Source organism: Crocuta crocuta, unplaced genomic scaffold (assembly GCF_008692635.1).
Source record: "Crocuta crocuta isolate KB4526 unplaced genomic scaffold, BGI_CrCroc_1.0 scaffold327, whole genome shotgun sequence".
NCBI classification, from domain to species: domain Eukaryota; kingdom Metazoa; phylum Chordata; class Mammalia; order Carnivora; family Hyaenidae; genus Crocuta; species Crocuta crocuta.
This window is the reverse complement of record NW_027529176.1, coordinates 106,264-133,007: the sequence shown is the minus strand read 5'-3', so window position 1 is coordinate 133,007 and position 26,744 is coordinate 106,264. Positions and strand designations below refer to the sequence as shown.

Here is a 26,744-nt window from a genome sequence, read left to right as displayed (position 1 = left end):
TAAGATTCCAAGAAAAATCTTTATTTAGAATGTAAGAAAAGTTTTATTGTGACAATAATCCTTATGTCTTCACTTCCTTCAGTTTCTTACTTCCAATAAGCTTTCTAATATTAAAGAATTATGAACGTCTTTACCAAAATTTACTATAGCTGTGCGATTTACTCTTCAATGTAATTTCAAGATGTGGAGAAGAACAAAACAGGCATGCTCTGACGTCCTTCCACAGAAACACGCTCAGTGCTTCCTTTTGGAACTCCTTGTGACACAAAATTACCAGAGAATGGCATCCCGCAGAGCTACCGAAACCTTCTCCCGGCGCTCGTGGTGTGTGTGGGGGGGGTGTGGGTCGCTTCTCCAGGGGCAGCGGGGGTCACAGCTTCCTGTGCACCTTCTGGTGCTGGATCAGGTGCCCGTGCTGGTTGAAGGCGCGCCCGCACTCCCCGCACTCGTAGGGCCTCTCGCCCGTGTGGATCCTCTGGTGCTGGATGAGCACGGAGTACTGGCTGAAGGCCTTGCCGCAGCGGCTGCACTCGTAGGGCCGCTCCCCGGTGTGGGTCCGCAGGTGCACGATCAGCGTTGCTTTTAGGCTGAAGGCCTTGCCGCACTGCGCGCAGCGGAAGGGCCTCTCGCCGGTGTGGATTCTCTCGTGCTGGACCAGGGACCTCCGGGCGCTGAAGGCGTGTCCGCACTCACCGCACACGTAGGGCTTCTCCCCGGTGTGCACCCGCTGGTGCTGGGTCAGGTGAGAGTGCTGCACGAAGGCTTTCCCGCAGGCGTAGCACCCGTAGGGCTTCTCCTCCGTGTGGATGCGCTCGTGGTTCATCAGCGTGGAGCGGTGGCTGAAGGCCTTCCCGCACTCGCCGCACTCGTAGGGCTTCTCCCCAGTGTGCACGTTGTGGTGTTGGATGAGCACAGAGCGGTCGCTGAAGGCTCGGCCGCACTCGCTGCAGGTGTAGGGCTTCTCCCCGGTGTGCACCCGCTGGTGCTGGAGGAGAGTCCTCTTGACACTGAAGGCGCGGCCGCACTGTGCACACTCGTGCGGCTTCTCCCCGGTGTGCACCCGCTGGTGGCTGCGCAGGACGGTGCTGTGGTTGAATGCCTTCCCGCAGAGCGGGCACACGTAGGGCCTTTCTCCTGTGTGGATCCTCTGGTGTTGAATAAGATGCGAGAGCTGAGTGAATGACTTCCGACACTCAAGACACTCGTGCGGTTTCTCACCCGTGTGTATCTTGTGGTGCTGAGCAAGATCCGAGCTCACTCGAAAGGCCTTTCCACATTCATTACACTCGTAGGGCTTCTCGCCGGTGTGGATCCTCCTATGTTTACTGAGGACAGAGCTCTGGCTGAAGGCCTTCCCGCACACACCGCACACATAGGGCTTCTCTCCGGTGTGTGTTCTCTGATGCTGGAGGAGATGGGAGCTCCGACCGAAGCATTTCCCACACTCCGTGCACTTGTAGGGCCTCTCCCCACTAGGAACAGCCTGATTCTGCGAGAGAGGCACACTCTGGCTTGAGACCTGAGCTTCAGGTGGGCCACTGGGGCTGGGACTCACACAGAAACTCTGCTCAGGTTCGTAACTTCTTTGATCAGACCATCCTGTGGGTGCTTTCTCCAGAATCACTGGTATTTCCTCTGAAATAAATGGCTTCCGACTCACATCTCTATTTTGGTTTTCTCCCTTGTTTTCATATTCTGAAACAACAAATTCAAAGTAAAAATGTTAACCTATTCAAAACAGCAGAGCAAGTGCAGCCTGGAGGAGTGTTTGGCTGACGAGGGGCGGCCGCCAGGGCAGTGGCCCCTGAATGCACATGGCTGCATGCTGCAGAGCAGAAAAACCACAACTGTGCCTGATACCTAGAAATGTGCGGACAGGGCAGTTTAAGGGGCAGGTGTGACCTGTGGTCTTGAGCCATCCCCCTGCGCAAAGCGTACACATGGCACACAGCAGGGTTGCAGTCCATTACCACCCTCCCTGGAGTCCTTGCGTACAGAGCTTCCAGGGTCCATTTGTAGCAGGAGTAAATGTGGGACCCCACCTGTGACTGCAGGAAACCTTGTGGGGCTGACAGCAACACAGGAATAGCAAAGCCTAGTATCAGGCTGGCAGATGTGTTAACTCTCGTGTGCATGTCCAACACAGGACCTTAAGACTTGTACATGGCGAATTGTGGCCTCCTCTTTGTGGAGAACGCACTGCGAGGCAGGATGAGACAGAAACGTGATGGGAGTCTTGGCACGTCTAGTCTGGAGAGGAGTCCTGTAAGGCAGCAGTGAGCACTGCACGAGATTTTTAGTATCAAGTTAGGGGCTCTACAGGCTGTGTGAATGTGGGAGAACAGGATGTACTGATAATTTTTTCTTTTCTTTCACAAGCTCTATGCCCAATGTGGGGCTTGAACTCACTACCCCAAGATCAAGGGCTGCATGCTCTACTGACTGAGCCAGCCAGGTGCCCGAGAACAAGCATCTTAAATCTTGGAAACCAAGCCATTGAGATGACAAGATGCCACTTGAAGACAAAACTTCTCGGGGGTGTACTGGGATGTTGTGGGAGGATGGGCCGTGCTCATGGAGTGATCGTCACCAAGGACACTCTACAGGGTGTCAGGCCCATATCAGGGCCAGAAGCAAGAGGTAACTGCATGAGCAGCCAGGCCTCCTTATGAACTCTCAAGTGCTCAATCCAATTTCAGTGCTGCAGCTTAGATGGCCAGCTTCTGGCCCCATGCTGCCATCCCCAGCTTCCCAAAGGCCTTTGCCAGAAACAGCCTTAAAATCTGTGTTGCACTCGAGTGGAGTTTCAGAGTGAGAATCCCTCTGGGCAGAGGAAGATCTGAGGGAATTTTCACTCTCCCAAAGGTGTACTCAAGGTCTAGGACAGGTACTGGGCGGCCAGCAGCCTTGAGGGGAATTTCACAAACACTAACCCAGCCACACCCACAGATCCTGAGCGAGGACAGCATCCAAGCATGCATATGAACTGCTTCTTTGCTCTCCCTTCTCTCCAGGGGAGGTGGAATAACTTTTTCACTGGTTCATGTGGGTAAGAACTGGGTATTTTCAGCTTAGGGAACCACATTCTGCTCTGTTCCTTCATGTTCAAAGACTTAACAGAGGCAGTCTCAAGACAGAAACCTGTTGAAGTCTTTCCCTACCTCAATCTGGTGACAGGTATGTTGCATTTGGGGTTCTTTATCAGAAATGATGTGGACAAGCAACCAGTCATTTTCCAATTATGTGCTGTCTGTAATAAGGATATTTTCAAGTCCAATGAGCCCCCCACCTTGCTGGTAACAGCATTATTGAGATATGAACTTCACTTTTTTAAAAAATCTTTTTTTATAGTTTATTTTTGAGACAGAGCATGAGTGGGGGAGGGGTAGAGAGAGAGGGTGACACAGAATCTGAAACAGGTTCCAGGCTCTGAGCTGTCAGCACAGAGCCTGATATGGGGCTCAAACCCATGAACCGTGAGATCAAGACCTGAGCTGAAACCGGACGCTCAACTGACTGAGCCACCCAGGCACCCCTGAGCTTCACTTTTTAATTAGTTCATAACTTGGTCTGGAAAGACATATGCTATACAGCGGGTCACCTGGCACCCCAAGCCGAGTGGTCCCTACACAAAGCCAAGGGATCTTCTAAGATGACTGCTGACTGATATTTAAAAAAAGATTTGGGCCAAGTTGGTCAATAAGTTAAATATGCTTGCGGCACCTGGGTGGCTCAGTTGGTTAAGGGTTGAACTCTTGGTTTTGGCTCAGGTCACTATCTCATGGTCATGAGATCAAGCCCCATGTCAGGCTCTGCACTGGGCATGGAGCCTGCTTAAGATTCCGTCTCCCTCTTCCTCTGCCCCTTCCTTGCTCATGCTGCCTCTCTCTCAAAACAAACTTAAAGTAAATAAAAGATGCTTGTTTTGATCTATGTTGCCTTTTGACTGACAAAGAATGGTTACCTAGGAGGGACAAAGACACATCAAATGCTAATACTTGTAGAAGTTGGCAGCAGGCAGACTGAAGCAAGCCCTCCGCAGAGGGTCAACCTGAGAAGAGGCAGGAGTGGGAAGTTGGGAGACTCCTGTGTGAGGCCTTGTAGAGGTGGGGGTCCCACTTCAGGCTTGATTAACCTGCTCTCCACACCCACCCCAAGATTCAGCAGCACTCGGACTTCTTCACATCGACACAGGGCTCATGTCTATGGTCTTTCCCCCTAGGGACAGGTCCAGAGGAAGCCTCCTTTGGTGGCTCAGGACTGCAAGAGGAGAGCACAAGCACCCACCTGACCCTTCTCTACAGAACAAGAGCTGCAAGTCACTGGGCAAAGGAAAGTAAACTTCTCATTCTAGGGCAGATAAAAATCACAATGGCTAGGAAGGGAAAAGAAAACTACCCTCTACTTCTGAGGGAGAGGCAGGAAAATGATCACGAGCCCAGACAGCGAGAAGTCTATTTCGACTAGTGGAAGGGCTGCGAACCAAGAATGCAAGACCTGCCTGAAACTGGGGATGGATCAGGACAGTGGAGCACTCTGTCATTTCTTTCTCCCCTGCCTAAAAGGCCAGCAAGCACTGAGTAACAACAAGCAACAGAAGACTACTGCTGGGGGTGGGGGGTGCTGGTGGCCAGAGCACAAAGGAAAAGCTGCTCTTGCAGGCACACCTGGAAGCCTGAAAGTCCCCACCCTGTGCACTAAGAGGTGCCAGAGGAATGTGACTCCAGTGGTGCACTGACGGCAACTATGGGAACAGACCCCAGCCAAACTCCTGATTCGGGCTTGCACGCTAACCACCTACTAGGAGGGGCTACGTTCCCAGACAGATATACTATTTACCTCTATTTCTACTGTTTTATTTAATGATAGCTGACATTCAATAAAAAATAAGACACCCAAGAGAAAGGAAAGACTATGTGTACATGCACACACAGTCAAGAGACTAAGTGACTCACAGAATCAGAATTAGAGATAACCCGTATGTTGAACAATATGAATGATCAGACGGGGAACCTCAGCAGATAGATTCTGTGACTGAAATGCTCGATGTAGAAAATATAGCAACATAAGAATGGCTCTGAGAGGCTCATCGCAGACTCAACCCAACTGAGGAAAATACCAGTGAACTTGAAAATAGGTCAACAAAAATTACCCAAAAAGAAACACAAAGGCAAAAATGTATGAAACATAAAAATAAATCTGATATGGATCAATATCAAATGGCCTAACTGCATGTAGTTGGAATTGCAGAAGAGAAAGAGAACTGGGAAGTAAAAATATCTGAAAAGATAATGGCTGAGATTTTTCTAAAAATGGAAGACATCAAAACATAGATATTAGAGTCATACATGTTTTGTTGTAATATTTGAGAGAGTGTGTGTGTGAGTGTGGGTGAGGAATAGGAGGAGGGGGAGAGAGAGAAAAAAAGAGTCATAAGCAGGCTCCATGCTGACGTGGGGCTCAATTCCACAACCGTGGGATCATGACCTGAGCTGAAATGATGAGTGGAATGCTCAACAAACTGCCACACAGGAGCCCCACAAACATGTTTTCAAAATACCAACTAGAGGGGCACCTAAGAAGTGTCCTAGGTGAGCATCCGATTTAGGTTCAGGTCATGATCTCACAGGTCCATGAGTTCAAGCCCCACATCGGGCTCTGTGCTGATAACTCAGAGCCTGCAGCCTGCTTGGGATTCTGTGTTTCCCTCTCTCTCTGCCGTCCCCTGCTTATGCCCTCTCTCTCTCAAAAATAAGCATTTAAAAAAAAAAAAAAGGAAAAAACCCGACTAGATAAATCGTATTCAAACTGCCAAAAACCAAAGAGAAAATAAAATCTTAGAGGTAGAGGAAAAACACATAACAGAGTGCAGACTCATCAGAAACAAGTCAATACAATGAACTGACACCCTTAAAGTGCAGAAAAAGAAAAAATAAGTCAATTTACAAACACCAGTGGAGAGAACACCCAACAATCAAATCCAAACTAATGTTAAAGGGAATTCTTTAGGCTGCAGAAATATAGTTTACAAACAGTGGGATTTATACAAGAAAATGAACTTTTCGAAATGGTTAAAATGAAGGTAAATATAAGACTATGTAAAAAGGTTTTTTTGGGGCGCCTGGGTGGCTTAGTCGGTTAAGCGTCCGACTTTCGCTTGGGTCATGATCTCGCGGTCCGTGGGTTCGAGCCCCGCGTCGGGCTCTGTGCTGACTGCCAGCTCAGAGCCTGGAGCCTGTTTCAGTCTGTGACTCCCTCTCTCTCTGACCCCCCCCTGCTCACGCTGTCTCTATCTCTCTCCTATTAATAAAAAAACAAAACAAAACAAAAAAAAACATTAAAAAAAAAAAAAGGTTTATTTAATCACTGAGAGAGCTGTCCAAAGCAAAAATGGTTCTGCACTAGAGCACCTGGCTGGCTTGGTTGGAGGAGCATGGGACTCTTAATCTCAGGGTCATGAGTTCAAGCCCCATGTTGGGTGTAGAGACTACTTAAATAAACCTGAAAATAGTTATGCACCGTTCGTTTATAGCATATTCAAGAGTAGACCTTATGACAACACTGTCATAGAATCTGGGACAGAGGAACAAGGATGCTGTAATGAAGCAAATGTTTGTGTCCCTCCCTGCAAACTCATATGTATTTGGTGGTGGGGACTTTGGGAGGTAATTAGGGTTAGATGAAGTCATGAGGGTGTGGCCTCCACGATCACATTAGTGCCCTCTAAGAGACCTCAGTGAGCTTACTCACTTTCCCTCATAGACACACAGAGGCCATCTGCAAGCCAGGAATAGAACCCTCACCAAACTCTCACTTTTGTCTTGGACCTCCAGCCTTGGGACCTGTGAGAATGAAATTTTTCATGTTTAAGTCACTCAGCCCATGGCATGGCAAGTTTATGGCAGCCTGAATGGACCAATGAACAATCATGCTTCTCTAACAGTCTTTGAACACATGTGAAATGGTGTTAGCACTGTTTGCAGGCACACCGTGGTTAGAGATACATAGGTCAACCCTAGAGTAGCCACTAACCATCTCTGTTCTTTGTTGCCTCTTCCTCTTCTCTTTTTTAAAAAAATTAAGTTACTTGTAGGGCACCTGGGTGGCTCAGTGGGTTAAGCATCCAACTTCAGCTCAGGTCATGATTTCACGGTTCGTGGGTTTGAGCCCCGTGTCGGGCTTGGAGACTGCTTCGGATTCTGTATCTCCCCCTCTCTCTGACCCTCCCCTACTCATGCTCTCTCAAAAATAAATAAACATTAAAAAAAAATTAAGTTACTTCTCATGATTCTATTTTATCTCCTTTGTCTGCTTCTTAGTTTTAATACTTCTTTTGATTATGATATAGCTTAGTGTGATTGTATTCAAGTTTATTAAGTAAGGGGCTCACTAAGTTTCTTAGATCTGTGAGTTTATAGTTTTCGTCACATTGGGAAAAATTTCAACCATCATTTCTTAGAATATTTTTTCTGACCCTCTCACTCCTGCTTTGCTGGCTTCAGTTATATATATCGGCCTCTTTAAGATTATCCATAGTTCTAATGTCCTGTAGTCTTTTTTTCCCTTCCTTTTCCTTTTCAGTAGTTTCTAGGATTTTGTTGTCACTAATCCTTTCATATGCAATATCTAATCTGCCACTATTTTACCCAGTGAACTCTTTATCTCTTGCATTGTTGTTTTCATCTCTAGAGATTGGAAATGGGCCTTTCATGTATCTTCCATGCCTCTAATTAATATGCTCAAAATTCCCCCTAGTCCTTGAACATATGGAATAAATTTTTGTTTTAATATCCTGGTCTTCCAATTCTTTAAAAATTTTTTTAACGTTTACTTATTTTTGAGAGAGACAAACCATGTGCAGGGGAGGGGCAGAGACAGAGAGAGAGAGAGAGAGAGAGAGAGAGAGAAAATCTGAAGCAGGCTCCAGGCTCTGAGCTGTCAGCAGAGCCCGATGCGGGCCTTGAACTCACTAGCCATGGGATCATGCCCTGAGCTGAAGTCAGATGCCTAACTGACTGAGCCACCGAGGGACCCCTCCTGGTTTTCCAATTCTATCACTGCTGTTGTCACTTCTGGTCAGTTTAACAAGACTGTTTTTTCTTCTAATTATGGTTGTGTTTTCTTACTTCTTTCTTTGTATGTCTGGTAATTTTTTATTAATGCCAGATATGAATTTTACTTTGCTTCATGCTGGGTATTTTTTATTTCTAGAAATATTCTTGAGCTTAAGTATTCTTGGTTAAGTTACTTGGAAGAGGCATGTACGGTTCTTGCCTTTGACCTTTGTTAGACCAGACCAGAATAGTGCTTAGGGCTCTTTCCCCCGACTAGTTACAAGTTTCCCACTCTTGCTGTTGGGAACGGATGGTATTCCCAGCCTTGTGTGAGCACTGGGCACTGTATTTACCAGCCTATAGTTCCGTAAGCTAGAATTGCATATGGGTTGTCTGAAAAATAGTGTTAGTGTGAATACCTGTGTGGAGGCTCAGGGAATAAACACACTTCAAAGCTCATTCTTATGTCAAAATTCAGCCCCTGCAGCTACAGGACTAAGAGGACTATTCCCATGCTTCTCTCAGCTCCTGACTGCTACCTGCATTCCTTGCCATGTGGCCCCCTCCACCTTCAAGGCAGCAATGGTGCATCAAATCCTTCCCATTCTTTGAACCTGGTTGTCTGACCCCCAGACCCCGATTTAAAGGGTTCTCCATTCCTTAAAAGCAAAGGGTTAATATAACATAATCACAAGAATAAAACCCATATTCATAGTCTTGAGGATTATGCAGGCAGGACATGTACTGTGCCGAGAAAGAGCTCGGTCTCTCTTCCTCTTCTAAGGACACTAATCATAGCAAATCAAGGCCCGACCCTATGACCTCACTTAACCTTAATTACTTCCATAAAGCCTCCAACACCAATACATGAATGGGGGAGAGGACCATCTTAAATCCTGGCTACCACAGCTACTACTCCTTCTAAAGAGGCCGCTGTTTCCTGGCTTTGGACAATTTCCTTGCTAGTGCTAATACTCAAGAAGTCTTCCTGCAGGTGTCCAGAATTCTTTGTCAAACAGACTCCTCCGTGGGACTTCTAGCCTCCCTGACATCTCTGGACTCTTGGCTGTGTGTCCTCAAGTCTGGGAGACCACTGGGCTCTGCCAGGTTTCCCCTCCTTGCACTGGGATCTTCTCCAAGTGGTGAGATGGGACAACTGTAGGGATCACCCCTTTGTTTCCTGTCTCTTGGGAATTACTTTCCTTCACTGACTGATTTCCACTGAGAGAATAATGTCCAACATCTTGATAGCCATGGTTTCATAGATGTTGTCCAGTTTTTCAGTTGTTTCAAGTGAGAGGTAACTCCCATCTCTGTTTACTCCATCTTGGCTGAAGTAGAAGCCCTTGTTGTGGCTGGATTTTTTAATAGTTTTATATCAGAAGTTTGTATCTGTAACCAATACTTAATTAGGCATATTTCTGAGATTTCTAGAATTTAGTGTTACCTGGTCTTCTGCAATTTGCTTTACCCTCTCAACACTGTGTTCCTGATTCATCATATTGTTCTATAGCAGTTATTAAATAACTCTCACTAAAGTACATTCTGTTTTATTAAAATACAATAGCTTACTTATCTGTCTAGTCTACTACTGCTGATGGACATTTGGGTCATTTCCAGATTTTTTTTTTTTTTATCATGAAACATGCTTCTTTGAAGATTCTTATACATGTTTCTTGGGGTTTGCACACAAAATTCCTTACTATACATTCAAGAGTGGAACATTTGACACAGAGATCTGTATTTTCAACTTCATTAGATGCCACGGTGGTTTCCAAAGCGAATGTGCACATTTACATCCTCATTAGCTGCTTAATATCCTCAACCAAAGTTGGTAATGTCAGGTCTTTCCTTTTTTTTTGATCCTGAAGGCCTAACATGGAATATCATGGCAGTTTTATTTTCCATTTCCCTGATAAATAATTAGGCTGAGCATGTCATCACATTTATTATTAGCCCTTTGATTTTCCTCCTCTATCAGAACTTGTTCAAGTTTTGTGCCAACGTTTCTTTTTCGATATTTCTGCTTTTTTTACCCTCTTCAGAGTAATTATTAAGTGTATATACTGTTTTGAAAAATGGCAACATTAATAGGTTCTTCATTTAAAAAATCTGGGTTTATGGTCATCTATTTAACAAAATTTTTACACATCTCATTTTTAAAAAGTTACACTATATGTTTTTTAAACTGGAAAACACACAGTTTAACTGGGTTTTTTTTGACTTAAAAATAAAAAGCCTCTTCTTCATAGAGTAAAGCTAGTAAGGCAAAGAAATAATTACCCACTTGCACTGAAAAGTATGTCTTCTATTGTTTGAAGCTTCCTAAATAGGTAGTTTCTTTCCCGATGCCGAAGTAACAAGATGAGCAAGATGACTTTAATAAACAAAAAAATAACTGTACAGAAGGTTACTCAATCATTCGTGGCATAAAAGCAACGCATGAGCAAAGTTGGAGGAGCAGAGCCCTCACTTTCAGAACAATACAGCTTCACCTGCTGTTTCAAGTATAGACTAGGGAAGAATGTTTTTTTACATGTGAGAAGACAAAGAAAAAAAACAATTCCACTGAAACAAATTTTTAATTTAGAACACCCCTCCCCGTGATTTTGTAGAGACTAAGTGTACCGTAAACAAGAACATACGTTCTGCACCCCAGGAATCTCTTTACATTCTGGTGAGTCATGAGCATTAACACCTTCAGGGATCGTACTGGCTTAAAAAGATGAGACATATACCTACCCCATGGACAAGGGGAACTGTCTTGCCTACAAGCTGTCATGTGGTCACGTTTGGAGTCGTCTGCAAAAGGAAAAGAGAGCTAAGAGAGAACAAAACAGTTCTCAAGAACAGGAACTCCTGGGGGCACCTGGGTGGCTCAGCCGGTTAAGTGTCTGACTTCAGCTCGGGTCATGATCTCACGGTTTGTGGGTTCGAACCCTGCATTGGGCTCTGTGCTGAGAGCTAGCTCAGAGCCTGGAGCCTGCTTCAAATTCTGTGTCTCCCTCTCTCTCTGACCCTCCCCTGCTCACGCTGTTTCTCTCTCTCTCAGAAATAAGTTTAAAAAATTAAAAAAAAAAATTTTTTTTTTTTAAAAAGAATAGGCACTCCTGGGGTACCTGGGGGGCTCAGTCGGTTAAGCAAATGACTTCAGCTAAGGTCATGATCTCACAGCTTGTGAGTTTAAGCCCCACACTGGGCTCTGCACAGACAGCTTGGAGCCTGAAGCCAGCCTGGGGCTGGGATACTGTGTCTCCCTCTCCCGCTGTCCCTCCCCTGCTCATGCTGTTTTTCTCTCTCTAAAAAATAAACATTTAAAAAAAAAGAAAAGAAAAAAAAGAATAGGAACTCCTTTCATTGCTGTTCACTGGTTGTTCCAGGTAAGTTAATTCAGAGTTAAGACCGCAGGCTGCTCTGCCCGAAGAGGCCCTAGGTGGCCCTACTCCTGTGTCTGTCACTCGTCAGTGTGCACAGCTGCCAGGAGCTGATCAGCCCTAGTGAAGAAGGGCCAGCTCCTCTCACTCACCTGAATGTCCACCGCCCAGGCCCCTAGTCTCCTCAGCCCCTTGCCCATCCAGGACCCAAGGCTCTTCTCCTCGCTCCAGCTGACAGATCACATTGGGCTTCGATCCTGGGAGTCCTGCTCATGGGGAGGGAAGGCCTTTTGTCAACACATCTGTGAACACCCATACCCTACCTGAGTGGCCTATAGGCATGAGACAGACAGGTGTGATGTCCCTCTAGAGCTGAACACCTGGAGGCAACCCCCAAAGCCCCCACCCCAGGTCAAACACACACAGAAGAGGCCTGCTGAGGGGCCATACCCAGTGATACCACGTTGCCATAGGTCTCCATCATCACGTGTCGGTAGAGGCCACGCTGAGCAGGGCCCAGGCGGTCCCACTCCTCCTGGGAGAGGAGCACAGCCACATCCTCAAAGGTCACCTTGGCCTGCAATGACAGGGGCTGCTGAAGGTTGGATTGAGTCTCCATGTCTGAGATGGAATGGGTACAAGCAATGTGGGTGGGGGGAGTGGAGACGTCCTGGGTCAGGGGGGAGGGGAAACACATGCGAGCAGATGGGAGGGTTCAGGAAGGGGCCACACTGTTCAGGAGATACAGTGACACTCAGGCTGCCACCTGGAGCCTTGGGCATGGGAAGGCTGTGAGGAAATGCAGGGGTGCAGCAAAGGCCCTGGAGGCAGCTCACCTGGGGTCCTGCTGGTGGTGGCAGGAGCCTGGCTGCTGCCATCGTGTGATCCCCTGAGGTTTCTGAGGAAGATGGAAGTCAGAGAAGCCTGTGGGGCTGAGAAAGAGGGAGGAGCACATGAGGGGCCCACCCTTGCCCCCACTGTGAACTCTCATGGGCCCAGGAAGGTCCCATCTGAGATGCCTGGGGACACCTGTTACCCCAAGGCTCCAGCCACAAAGTTTTGCTCTCCAGACCCTGGGGTCCTCATGATCAGCTAGGGAGCTAGCAAGGACTCTGAGGCACCTGCTCAGGCCCAGTCCAGGCACAAGGGCCCGGGCCAGAGCATTCACACAGGGATGAAGCATTCGTCAGGGCTGGTGTGGGTGCCAGGCCAGGCTGCCTCCACAGACAACTCCCCAGTGAAGACAGGCTGGGAATGGATGGCTTTCCTCAAGGTCCACACTCCTGTGGGGGCCTCACCCAGGTCCAGCATGCTTGGCGTGCCCATAACTCCTGTGGGCCCACTGACGACTCAGTCTCATCTGGCTGTGCCCCAGTGGCCCTGATGCTCCAGTGAGGCTGGGGCCTTCAACCTGGTAGTGGCTCCACCAGGGACTGGGAACCGAGGCAGGGCAAATGGTTGATTGTGGAGGATTAAGCCCAGAGCCACCCAGGGAGCTGGTCTGAGCATCTGACAGGGAGGCGTGGGGGTGAGCAGGTTCTGGGAACTTATCAGGATAATTAAGCTGAGGTGTCTATCATGTTCAAATTACTGGGCGGACAAAGGGGGACCAAAGGCTCTCCAAATGGGGAAACGGGGTTCACATCTTTTGGAGTGCCAAAGGGGGTCTGCAACAGGAACACAGAAGTCCAGTGGACAGATCACTCTAGGAAAAATGGTACAAGATGGTGATCAACCATCTCATGCATGGAGCTCAGCCGGTACCTCAACAACAGGGTGCCTCATCTGTGTTTGATTTCTTTGTACAACATCTGATGTATGTGTGAGTTTGCATGGGAACTTTGGGGAACACAACCCTGAACTCCTAACTGCAGCTGCCTCTGGGACACAATGGTAGACATATTCACCAAGAATGTCCATTCCCCCAAAATCTGTGTGTGTTTGTGTCAATGCAACTCTAATTAGGATTCCAAGAGAAGCCTTTTAAAGGAGTAAAACTATCTCGAACTTATATGAACAATAGATGCTGGAGAATAGATAAGAATAGAATTTGAAAAAACAGGTGTGAGGCAGGGTGGTCTTGCCTCACCAGGTCTCAGAACAAAGACGGGGAAGCCACTGCCACCACCTGCTCTGCCTCCTGCCCTCTTGGCAGCGTATCCAATACCCACATCCGCTTGAGCAGCTCACAGACCTGCCGTCTTTCACTGTCAGTCATACTCCCCATGGCCTTGTCCAGGTGCCTCTCCATGAGTGATCTCCATACCCACACCCCACCACAAAGTGGCCCTATGACTTCCGTGTGGTCAGATCCCTGCCCACTGTTGGCAGGGTGACAGTTGGTCATCTTGCACTCCTGCAACTCAGTCCTCCTAGGTCTCCAGGACATTGTTCCCTCAGCCACGGCCTCTAGCCATCCTCATCTGTGTAAGCATTTGATGTTCATGGATAACACAGCTCTGGTCCCGTGGGAACCTGGCAGAAGTAGTCATTTGCACTATGGCCCCTCTGCAACTAGGCCGGGATCCAACAATAAACACCCACAGGAACCTCATTCAGGGCCTTCCCAGTGGGTACAGATGACCCAGGAGGTACGTGGCTCATGTGGCCATAAGGCCTTAAGCCAGACCAACTCCTGCTCTTGCCTGTGTCCTGTGTCTGTGCTCCTTCCAGCCCCACATCCTGCACACACCTGGCACTGGCCATGGTTATCCTACAAGCCTGAATGTTCGGCAGAGCCTAGGGTCTCCTTTTTGATGCATTTGAGCTGGCAATCCCCTTCCTTCCAACTCAACATCTTCATGGGGATTATCTCAGACACTTAACAGGTAACACTAGGCTTCTATTTCTGCCCCCAGCTCAGTCTGGGCACCTGTACCCAACCAAGACCTGATCCTGAAGCCCTCTTTCCTCCTCGTTCTTTCACACCCACTCCAAATCCACCCTCCCAGTGCACCCAGAACCTGGCTCTGTTGCAGCAGGCTCGTTTATCTGCCTCCCATGTATGCGAACAGTGACTATCCTTGGCTTCAACTAACTTCCTGGCCCCTCCACGGCTGTTGTGAGGCTGCTCAGAACCCCGCCCGGGGCCTCCTCTTTGCCAGGGAAGTTCCTGCCCTTTGGCTGGTGCTTGGCCACATCTCCCTCTCATTGAGGCCCTTCCTGACCCCTTACCTCAAGGGCCTCTGCTTTGTCCCATCCTCCCCTCTCCCTTCCTGCCTCAGCAGAGCAGCCATCAGCCCAATGTTTGCCAAGTAAGTGAATGAAATTAAAAAAGCAATGACACCATACTTTAACCCTGTCTCAGAAAAGCCACCTGGCAGTTATGCAGATGAACCAGATATGCCATCAGACAGTGGGCACTCCCTTGGAACAGACCCAGGCTCAAGGACGGTGCCACTGCCAACCCACAGTCCTTCCACACACAGGTCATATACCCACTAAGAGAAAGATTTAGGCTGTGCTAGACAGACAGCAGGTAAATGAAACCGTGGGAACAGAGAGCATGTCCAAGATGCTTGTCTTTCAGAAACAATGACTCCAGGGCCATGAAGGCTGTATGTGTGCTCTGTCCTCACCTGTAAAACAGATCACATCCCTCCTCTGCAGGCCTCAAGAGGGGAGAGTGCTCAGGGCCACTGGGTGCAGAGTCAGATGCCGCTGGACTAAGTGTTACCTCATTCAATTAGATTAACTCAGAAACACCAGGCTGTCAACATGAGTCGGCCATTGAGGTGGGTGGAGAGGGCAAAGGAAAAGATTCCTACCTGGAGGGAGGCCTGGAAAAGAATAAAAACAAAGGAGCTCTACCTAGGATGACCTTCACACATTAGCAAATTAAAAAAAAAAAAAAAGCATATCACATAGTTCTGTGTCAATACTATCACACAGCATTTTCTGACTATGATCCGAAGATTTGTGTCCTTCCAACATTCCTATGGTGAAACCCTAATGCCCAGTAGGACGGGGTTAGGAGGGGAGGACTTGGGAGAAATGCTTAGGTCATAAAGCTGGAGTCAGGATGAGATCAGCGCCCTCATAAGAAGAGACACCCCCAGGGCTTCCTCACTCCTTCTACCATGTGAGGACACAGCAAGAAGTCTGCCACCTGAAGAGGGCCTTCCCCTGACCATGCGGGCACCCTAATCTTGAACTTTCAGCCTCCAGAACTTTGAGAAATGTCTAGGGTTTTACAGGCTACCCAGTCTACAGTATTTTGCTACGGCAACCCAAAGGAACTAAAATGACTGTATTCTGGGGCGCCTGGGTGGCTCAGTCGGTTAAGCATCCGACTTCGGCTCGGGTCATGATCTCACGGTTCGTGGGTTCGAGCCCCATGTTGGGCTCTGTGCTGACAGCTCAGAGCCTGGAGCCTGTTTCAGATTCTGTATCTCCCTCTCTCTCTGACCCTCCTTTGCTCATGCTCTCTCTTTCAGAAATAAATAAAACATTAAAATAAATAAATAAATAATAAATAAATAAATAAAATGAGTGTATTTTAATTAAAAAAAAAAGGAACAAAAAAAAACACAAGAAGTGATACTAATTTTTAACAAGTCTGTGATTTCAAGCAAAGACATGCAAAACATTGTGGACCTCAAAACCAACAACTGTCAGGTAGGAAAACAGAACCATCCAGGGCACCCAAACTGGCTTTTAACGAGCCACCTCTCCCCAACCCTGACCTCCATGATTCTGATGTCCACCTCCATACTTTGCTCTGTGAGAAAAACATAGCAGTTTAGACAGGAAAGGAGAACGGATGGCCCCAGAGCTGGAATCACCATCGCTGAGTCTCCTAACAGACGGTGAGGAAGGCCATGCCACCCCCACGAAGGGGCAAGCACAAACAGCAACAGCCCTGGGAGTACCTGCACCAGTGCACACCCATCCATCAATCACAGTCATTCTTAAGATGCAGGAATTTCATTTTTGGAAATCTACTCAGGGAATAACCCAAACAAAACCAGAACAGATCAATGTTCTCAGCAGCAGCGGATGCTTAATGGGAAAGAAGCCACACTGCAGAGAGACGCTTTGCCAAACACAGTCTATCTCTCATGATGACTGAGCAGCCAGCAACGGACAGGAACTATAAGGGACTGCAGAGATGCAAAGAGCTTAGAGTTTAAAGTTTATTGTTACCATTTTGTGTTGTAAGCTAAGCTTTAGAAACTTATCACCCTTGTTGGAATTCCTGACAGGCTTGATGTAAAAGGGCAAGCAAGCCTGTGCTCCAAAGACCTCGCACCAGTGACAGGCTAGCATGGGAACACCGGCAGCGCCTGGTCTGGGTGACAGCTCCCAGGATCTTCCTCCCTCTGTCCTCACCATCCTCACCCACAGGCTTTCCTGATGGAAGGCCCTGCCCCTCTTCATCTCCACAGAGCCCCACCCTCCATGGGGGAAGCATCTTCAAAAAAGGCAGCTCGGAGCCACTTGGGAACACAAAGCACACGCCTGCAATCTTCCATAGTGAACGATCCCGCATCCAAACCAACAGCTTTCTTACACACCAGCAACACCTGGTCAGAAAACATACAGGAGAAAAAATTCTGTTCACAAATGGCAAAAAGAAACAAGCTTAAAATAAACTTTAGAAATGTGATGTTAATTCTGCCCAGTGTATCCACAAAACCAAGGTGCCTTGAGCCAAGTGGGCCTGGGGGAAAAGCAGTGGCTTCCAGAACAGCAGGGCCAAGTCTGTATGAACAAATGGAGAACAGAGGAGGCAATTCAAATTGTTGAGGAAAGATGATTCAATAAATGGTGCAAGGATAAGTTAAATGCTTTAGGAAAAGTAAAATTACGCCTTTACATACAGTTCAACAAAATCTCCCAGAAAGTAGAGGATGGCAAAGAGATTAAAACAAACAAACAAACAAACAAATTTGGCCAGAAAAAAATTAGATCATCTCAGTCTAATGAATCCACTAGGCTAATGAAATGAATAAGATTTAAAAATTTAAGTTACATTTTATAAAAAGAACTTGAATACAAATACAGATATATTTATATTGTTTTAGGTGGGAAGGGCCTTTCTAAGCAAAATACCAAAAGCAGAAATCTGCAGGCAGAGACTCCCACATTTGCTGGATGAAAATTAATACCTTATGCACATCAAAGCCACCAAATTCCAGAAGGGGCCCAAAGACATGTAAGAATTTAATGCATGACAAAGTTGGTTTTCCAAATCAATGGAAAGATGAATTATTCAATAGGTAGTGTTAGAAATAGCAAAGAGGGAAAAAAATGAAGCTGGATTCCCAACTCACCCCACACCAAAATAAATTCCAGATGTATCCAACACTGCACAAGTACCAGAGAAAAAACAAGGGTTTATTTTAAAAATTATCTTGGTGTGGGGAAAGTCCTTTAAGACATAACAAAGCTCAAAAGTCTTCGGAGTAAATATTTTATGATTAAAAACTTGAAATCTCTTTTAAATTTTTTTTTAATGTTTTATTTATTTCTAGGAGAGAGAGAGAGAGAGACAGCGTGAGCAGGGGAGGGTCAGAGGGAGAGGGAGTCACAGACTGAAACAGGCTCCAGGCTCCGAGCTGGCAGTCAGCACAGAGCCCGACGCGGGGCTCGAACCCACGAACCGCGAGATCATGACCTAAGCGAAAGTCGGACGCTTAACCGACTAAGCCACCCAGGCGCCCCTTGAAATCTCTTTTAAAAAACCCAGAACAAAGGACCATAAATGGAGTCAAATGTCAATCTGTGAAGAATATATTCAACATAAAGGGAAAAGAGTATGAGCTGGCAGATCACAAAAGAAATACAAAGGAAAACAAAAAAGGAAATACAAAGGCACACGAACAGTTTCAACCTCACCAATCATCGGGGAACGGAAATTAAAACATTCATGTGACAACAATGCGTGGAGGGTGATCCTAAGGCCCCCACCTCCCTCTCACTCCGCCTCCGAGTCCAAGTCCACCCTACACACACCGGGTGTACAAAACCGACGGAACGCACCGCCACGAAGACAGTTTGCAAGTGAAAAATCTTAATAAGTATCGACCGGTAGAGCATGGCTACCCCCATGCCCCCGAGCTTCCCTTTTAGGTTCATAACCGAAAACAGCACACGCAAAATCCAGAAAAGGGTACAAAGGAAACCAGCCAGTGCGGCCTCTGCGCACACTGGAAGGCTGTTCCCAACGAGGACTTCCAGTTTTTATATTTTCCTCAAGCGTTTACATTTTTAAAAGTGCATGTTACTTTCCATTGAAATCTTAAAAAGCACATAATAAACTAGGGAAATATTTGCAAACCACGTTAGAAAAGCTGGGTCTCCTTCATTAAAAACGGGCTCTTATAAGGTAATAGGGGAAAGAGCGTGAACAGAAACATGGAGAAAGGATGTAAAATTAGGAAAGTACTTCTAGCCAACGAGATACCAACGCCGCTCGGAGGCGGAGAAACGGCTTACTGCGAGCTGCACAGGCGCTCCGGCCGCTGCGGGGTCCGGTTGGGCTTCTCAGCCTCTGGTTCTGTATTTTGGGGAGCCCTTGAGCGAGCCAGGGACTCGCGGGTCGCTGACCCCCCTCCCCGGGGCAATCCCTCCTCCTCAGGCCAGAGCNNNAGGGAGGATTGGGGTGGGGCACAGGGCCGGGGGAGTGGGGGCTCAGAGTGGGCTGCGAGGAGGGTAAGGAGCCCACTGCGCGCCCACAAGAGGAGGAACCCGGCATGAGGGGCGGAAGCGGAGCGCGCCCGCGGGGAAGCGCCCTGACCGTGAGGATCGCCTGGCTCCACCTTGCGTGCTGGCAGAGAGGCCCGGCCCGCCAGTGCCCACGCGCACCTCCAACTCACCTTCCACGCCGCAGCCTCACGCGCGAAGGGACGGACGCCCGCAACGCACTCAGACAAAGGGGTCGCCCCGCCTCGTCTGCGCACCCGCCAATCCCTGGGGGCCCCGCCTCCTCATTCCCCGCCCACGCCCCCGGTCCCCAGGCCTTGAGCGCGACACCTCCCAATCGTCCCCGCCTTCCCCGCCGGCGCCATTTTCCTGACTGACAGTGATACCGCTTCCTCCCGAGCCACCGAGAGGTGAGACCTCCGGCGCGCCTAGAGAGGCCACGCCGCGCTCCGGCCTCGCAGTTACCGTACTTCCGGCGATCCTGCGGTAATTTCTAGTGACCCTTCCGAGCATCGGACCCACTGCCAACCTGGTTCTTCTTGAGTGGAGTTTCGGACTTGTGTCCAGACTGGTTCCTTTTCCGCTCCTAGCCGGATGCCACTTCGGAACGTGCCTCCTCGGTGCTGTGACCTGGGACCCGGCAAGAACCTAGAGGTGGTCGTCACGTGTGACAGTGACTGCCTCCTCAACCACCCGCACTGTTGTTCACGGGGGGAAGGTGAAGCCTGCGTCCGGGAGGGTGGTGGACGGTGCTGTAGCATCCCCGGGGAGAGAAGGCTGAGACAGCCACGACTAGAATGATTAGGCGTGTTCTAGAATAACTAGAAAGGTTAGGGCTTTCTTGGAGGACCAGTTGGGAAGCAGGAGGAAGAGCTGGCCATCTCATCTTTTCTGATAGGCGACCCTGGATTGGGAGTATGACTCCGGGACTTCAGTCAGCGATGGGAAGAGAAATTAAGCAGGAGGGGGGGGCAGAGAGCCCCTCTACTGGGACGCCGTTTCTTCTTGCCTTTTTCCTTTTAGCCTCTTATTATAGAAACCTTCAAAGATACAGAAAGGTAGACAAAGTAGTGTAATGAACCCCACGTGTCCATCAAGCAGTTGAAACAGCCAGTCTCTTCACCTGTTTCTCTATCTAGTTATTTCCTTCCTCAATGCCATAGAGGAGGTCATTTTATTTAATAATTATTCCCATATTTGTCTAAAAGGTAAGGGCCCCTAAAAACGTAATTACAAAGCTATTATCACCTGTAAATGTAATGATTATCCTTTATTATCATCAACTCTAGGAAACATTTTTTTTATGTAAAAATACATCATGAGATTACAGTGACATTTCAAATTTAGGACTAGGTGGCTATTAACTTTTTAAATTTTATGTTTGTATCCCTTTTCCCCTCATATTAAAAATCTTGGGGGGTGTCTAGGTGGCTCAGTCAGTTGAACATAGGACTTCTTGGTTTCAGCTCAGGTCATGATCCCGGGGTGGTGAGATCCAGCCCCATGTCATGTTCAGCCTTAAGCAGGAGTCTGTTTAAGATTCAGTCTGCCTCTCCCTCTGTCCCTCTCCCCAACTTGCACATGCATTTTCCATCTCTCAGATTAAAAAAAAAAAGTCTTGGATCCTGATTATCTTAACACAATGATTTACTTTATTATTTATGCATAATTATGTGAGAATAACAATGCCAATATTACTAACAGTATGATTATTGAAAATTGTAACATTCTTTTGCAGTTGTTTTCTGTTGTTAGGATATATCCCATGCTTTTCAGTAAATTAAGAGCCGCCTGGGTGGCTCAGTTAATTAAGTGTCCGACTTTGGCTCAGGTCATGATCTAACAGTTCGTGGGTTTTGAGTCTCCCATTGGGCTCTGTGCTGACAGCTCAGAGCCTGGAGCCTGCTTTGAATTCTGTGTCTCCCTCTCTCTCTGCCTCTCCCCCACTCGTATTCTATCTCTCTCTTAAAAGTATATAAAAAACTTTAAAGTAAATGAAAATAATCTGTTTCTGTGGGGTTCAGACTCTATATACTGGTTCATTGGTTTCATGTTGCTTATGCTTTTTAGGGTTAAGTTTTTCAGGTTTTAAAAAAATGTTTATTCATTTTGAGAGAGAGATTGAGAGAGAGCACCATTGGGGGAAGGGCAGAGAAAGAGGGAGAGAGAGAATCCCAAGCAGGCTCTGCACTGTGAGCGGAGAACCCGATATGGGGCTCAATGTCACGAATAGTGAGATCTTGACCTGAGCCAAAATCAAAATGCTTAACTGACTGAGCCACCAGGCACCCCTCAGGTCTTTAAAAATAATTTTTTTTTTTTTTAGATTTTATTTTTAAGCAGTCTCTACACCCAACCTGGGGCTTGAACCCACAACTCCGATATCAAGAGGTGCATACTCTACTGACTGAGCCCTAAATTTTCAGGTTTTATATAAATTTTGTTTTATCATTATGTAAAACATTTATATGGCTCCAAAGTCAAGTCTACAGAACAGTACATTCAGAGAAGTCTGGCTTCTCTCCCTGTCCCCACCAACGGGTTACCTTCTTCTCCCTATCGGTAAGCTTTTTTTTTTTTTTTTTTTTAAGTTTATTTATTTATTTTGAGAGAAACTGCAAGTGGGAGAGGGGGAGAAAGACAGGGGGACAGAAGATCCAAATCAGGCTCTGTGCTGACAGCAGACAGCCCAACACTGGGCTCAAACTCATGAACTGTGAGATCATGACCTGAGATGAAGTCAGATGCTTAACCAACTGATCCACCCAGCTGCCCCCTGTACCTACTGTTCTGCACTTTGGCTTTTGCACTTAACAGTATCCCAGAGACCTGGAGACCTCTCATTTGCAGTATCTAGGGATATTCCTTATTCCTTTTTGCAGCTGTAACTCCCTTCTTTTGTGAATGTACCATAGAGTATTCAACTAGTCAGTTATTACTGGACATGGGGGTTGTTTCCTGTCTTTTCCTATTAAAATTAGTGCTACAGTGAATAGTCTTATGCAGATATTTGTATAGTTATGCCATTTTAATTTGGGGTTAGATTCCTAGAAATTGCTTGGTCAGCAGGCATCTGTAATTCGTTTTTGCTGTATGTTGCCCAGTTACCTTTTTTAGGGTTGCACCATCTTGCATTCCCACTGTGATGTGTCCTCACAACCTTGTAAACCAAGTATTTTGTCAAATATTTGGAATTTTGCCAACCTGAGAAGAAATGGCATCTCAGTGTGATTTCCTTTTACATCTTTTTGTCGGTGGAGTGAAGCATCTTTTCATATATTGAAGCGTCATTTTCACTTTGTCTGTGAACTTGCTTCTTTTCCTAGTTGGTGGTCTCTTGCCCCTGGTTTTATAAATGCTGTTATGTTAACCCTTTGTGACATAAGTTGCAGATATTAATAAAACTCTATTTTCAGTGCATGAATTTATCCGTTGTTTAAGTTTAAAAATTACAAAAATAACCCTGTATAGTCTTTTTTGATTCAACCCAACAAATTAATAAACAATTTGATACCAGAGAGATGGTTACAAAGAACAGTCTTCAAAATAAATTTTAATTTCTATTGTCTAAACCTTATTTTATTAACTATCATTTTCTATTATTTCATTAACTATCAGTTTCTCCTCAACCTAGTTGATGTGCACAGTTTAGGGGATACTGAGAAATGTCATGTTCAGAGAAGAGGAATGGAAATTTCTTAGGGGAAAATACAGTATAAGCCTGATAATACATTTTTAAAAATATTTTACTGCTGTTTTTCTTTTGTTATGGCTTTATTGAGGTATGAATTGCACATATTTTAAGTGTACAATTTGATGAAAATTTCAACATAAATATATACCTGTGAAACCATCACCACAATCAAGATAATGAACATATCTATTAGCCCTAAGTGCATCCCCTGCTGTTGCTGGTGATTGATCTGTTTTCGGTCACTTTAGCTTGTTTTGCATTTCCTGTATATCTGATTCGATATAAATGGAATCCCAAAGTAGATATTTGCGGGGATGGGTGGGTCTCACTTTTCTTTACTCAGCATAATTATTTTGATTTTTATCCTTATTGCTGCATATAACAATAGTTTGGGGTTTTTCTTACTGTTGGGTAGTATTTCATTGTAAGAATATACCACAACTTGTTTATCTGTTTACCTGTTAATGGACATCGGGTTGCCAGTTTTTGGCTACTGCAACTAAAACTGTTATAAACATTTATGTACAAATCTTTGTGTAGACCTGTGTTTCACTTCTCTCTGGTTTACTTCTAGAGTGGGTTGACTGGGTGGTATCATAGATATGTTTAACTTTTCAAGAAACTACCAACGTCTTGTCAAAGTGTTTTTACTACTTTGCACCCCCCAGCAGATTTGACAGCTACTGTTGCTAGACATACTGCCCACATTTGGTGTAGTCCTTTGATTTGAAAATTAGCCATCCTAGTGGCTGTAGGGTGGTGTCTTGTTTACTTTGCATTTTTCTTATGTTTGATGATATTGAGTGTCATTTCTTGCACTATTAGCCATATGCATATATTCTTTGGTGAAGTGTCCATTCAGATGTTTTGCCTATTTTTTATTGGGTCATTTGTCTTCTACTTGAGTTGCAGGACTTCATTATAGCATGGGATACAGGTCATTTGTTGGATATATGTTTTGCAAATATTTTCTCCCAGTTTGTGCCTTTCATTGTATTTCATTTTTAGGAGCAAAAGTTTTAAATTTGATGAGGTCCTATTCATTGATTTTCTTCCTTGAAATTTCATGCCTTTTTGTATCCTATTTAATAAATCTTTGCCAAAGTCAAAGTCACTAAGGTTTTCTATTATGTCTTCTTCTGGAAGTTTCTTTTCTTTCTTTCTTTTTTTAATGTTTGTGTGTTTGTTTATTGGAGAGGGATAGACAGAGCATGAGCAGGGAGGGGCAGAGAGAGAGGGAGACATAGAATCTGAAGCAGGTTCCATGAGCCATCAGCACAGAGTCCAATGCAGGGCTTGAACCCACAAACTATGAGATCATGACCTGAGATGAAGTGGATGCTTAACCGAATGAGCCACCCAGGCACCTTGGGAGTGGTCGTTGTTGTTGTCATCATCTTCTTCTTCTCCTCCTCCTCCTCCTCCTCTTCTTCCTTATCTGTGCTATATATAATTTCATTGTGGGGCAGCTACACTGCCAGTCTTTTCAGAGAGAGTTAATGAGAGAAATTATTTCAATAATAATTAAACAAAGATTTATATTATTGTCAAACACTGTGAAAATGTCTACTGCTCCTTTGTTCTTTCTGCATTTAAAAAAAAAATTTTACTTATTTAAATTAAGTAACATGTAGTATAGTACTGGTTTCAGGAATAGAACCCAGTGATTCATCGTTTACATATAATACCCAGTGCTCATCCTGACAAGTGTCCTCCTTAATGCCCATCACCCATTTAGCCCATCATCCCACTCACTTCACCTCCAGCCACCTTCGGTTTGTTCTCTAGTTAATAGTCTCTCATGGTTTGTCTCCCTCTCTGTTTTTATCTTGTTTTCCCTTCCCTTCCCCTATGTTCATCTGTTTTGTTTCTTAAATTCCACATATGAGAGAAATGTATTTGTCTTCTCTGACCTATTTCATTTACTCTAATACACTCCAGTTCCATCCACTTTGTTGTAGATGGCAAGATTTCATTCTTTTTGGTTGCCAAGTAATATTCCAGTGTGTGTGTGTGTGTGTGTGTGTGTGTGTGTGTGTGTGTGTGTGTACCATTTCTTCTTTATCCATTCATCAGTTGATGGACATTTGGGCTTTCTCCATAGTTTGGCTATTGTTGATACCAGGAGTGGTCTTCTAAATTGATGTTCTAACATGTGGAAATGCTCAGATCCTATTCCATGGGCACAGAAGAAGACCCTGCACACAGAATAAACCACATGGGGTACCTAGGAGCTAGGCTGCCCCCAAGGCCTTCATCTTACTTCCAGGGAAGCCCAGTGGCCAGTGATGATTATCTGGGTCATGCCTGCCAATCCGCAGGAGAATGGTCCAGGTAAGACTCTGCTGCTGTCACAGCTGTTCTGGCATGGCCTGCATTGTCCTCAGCCATCACCGTTCTGTTCTCCCCTCAGATTCAGGAGTTCCCACCAGATCCATGAAGGTTTTAGGACTGGCACAGATTCTGGCCCTGCTCTGCACATACCATGCTCCACAGTTTCCCTGCTTCACCTTGTGTGGAGAGGTGCCTGTGGATGTTGGGAGAAACTCTTTCTAATCCCTCACCAATTTGACCCCAGAAGTTGCAGGACCCATTTGTGGGGCATGAACTGTGGGGTTTTGTGAAGGGGATCTCCTAGGACTCTACCAAGCACATGAATCTCCTGGCACAGTTGGTACCAAGCTAGCTACCAGCTCTTAGGGCTGCTTGTTATTCTTTTCTTTTCTTTTTTTTTTTAATGTTTATTTATTTTTGGGAGAGAGAAAGAGAGAGCACGAGCAGGGGAGGGACAAAGAGAGAGGGAGACACAGAATTCAAAGCAGGCTCTAGGCTCTGAGCTTTCAGCACAGAGCCTGATGCATGGCTCAAATCTGTGAACCGTGAGAGAGATCATGACCTGTCTGAAGTCGGACCCTTAACCAACTGAACCACCCAGACTTCCCATTAAAGGAATTGAGTTTTTTGGTTGAAGGTAGTAATAAAGTCTGGGAGTGGAAATAAAGAGCAAGGAGAGCAACGAATCTCTGGTTCCAGTGGGCACATGGGGGAGGGAAAAGGCTTCGGGGGGACCATGTGATCAGGGGGAAATCAGGTTTCAGTTTGAACAGGAAGCTGAAGGAAACTTTCAGTGAAGTCACAACAGAGAGTAATTTGTTTATGTCCATAAACCAAAGAGCAGAGTGGAAGGTGTGGGGGCCAAAGACAGTTTCTATATATTGTTTGAAACTATGGAAAGCTTTATTAATTACATAACGGAGGTCTCTTGGGAGAGTAGGGAAGGCCTCTGAAAATGGTCTGAAATGGCTTAAGAGAGCAAGTAAGGAATGTTAACTTTGGGTCATTATTGTGGTGGGAGGTGTGGTGGGTGGGAGGATTGCCAAGCCTAGGTGAGGGCCTGTGTGGTTTGAGCCTCCTCCTGGTGTCAAAGGAGAGAGCACCAGTTTTCTTTTCTTTCTTTCTAAAAAATTTTTAAATGTTTATTTTTGAGAGAGAGAGAGCGTGAGCAGGGGAGGGGCAGAGAGGGAGACACAGAATCTGAAGCAAGCTCCAGGCTCTGAGCTGTCAGCACAGAGCCCAATGCAGGGCTTGAATTCACAAACTGTGAGATCATGACCTGTGCTGGAGTCAGACGCTTAACTGACTGAGCCACCCAGGCGTCTCAAGCACCAGCTTTCTTATCAGCTTGTCCAAATGTGGGCATGGAGAAGGAGGATGAGGTTCCGAAGCTATCAGCAAACATTAAAAAAATGGAACCAGACCACTCATTATAATTCATCTCTGATGTTTGATGGCTGAAACACACCATGTTTCATTTAAATGAATTAGTGCCTATTTAAAAAAGCTATATGTCACTCTGCAACCTGCAGCCTGAGGCTGGCGAGGGAGGTGAAAATCCCACTAAATGGCTTTTTCAAGAGCCCAGCACTGGGTATTGAGAAGTGACATGAGTGCCTCAGCTACTCCAGAGGGGATGAA

At 46.1% G+C, this 26,744-nt stretch overlaps 1 protein-coding gene across 8 annotated transcripts; it reads right to left on the bottom strand.

The window, feature by feature from the left end:
- Positions 1-19,329, bottom strand: ZNF250 (zinc finger protein 250). Of its 8 annotated transcripts, XM_077758168.1 has the most exons (8): positions 19,249-19,264; positions 16,769-16,953; positions 15,007-15,207; positions 12,265-12,360; positions 11,879-12,020; positions 11,581-11,694; positions 10,797-10,856; positions 1-1,695 (listed from the first exon to the last, which is right to left on the bottom strand). In XM_077758168.1, exons 4-8 carry the CDS (start codon positions 12,304-12,306, stop codon positions 371-373), a joined length of 1,683 nt encoding a protein of 560 aa, XP_077614294.1. In that variant the 5' UTR covers positions 12,307-12,360; positions 15,007-15,207; positions 16,769-16,953; positions 19,249-19,264; the 3' UTR covers positions 1-370. The 8 variants fall into 8 exon arrangements, with proteins under 8 accessions (XP_077614294.1, XP_077614296.1, XP_077614297.1 ...); XM_077758170.1 differs by lacking the exon at positions 16,769-16,953 and having other exon boundaries at positions 19,249-19,329; XM_077758171.1 differs by lacking the exon at positions 15,007-15,207 and having other exon boundaries at positions 16,760-16,953.
- Positions 19,330-26,744: the final 7,415 nt, after the last annotated feature.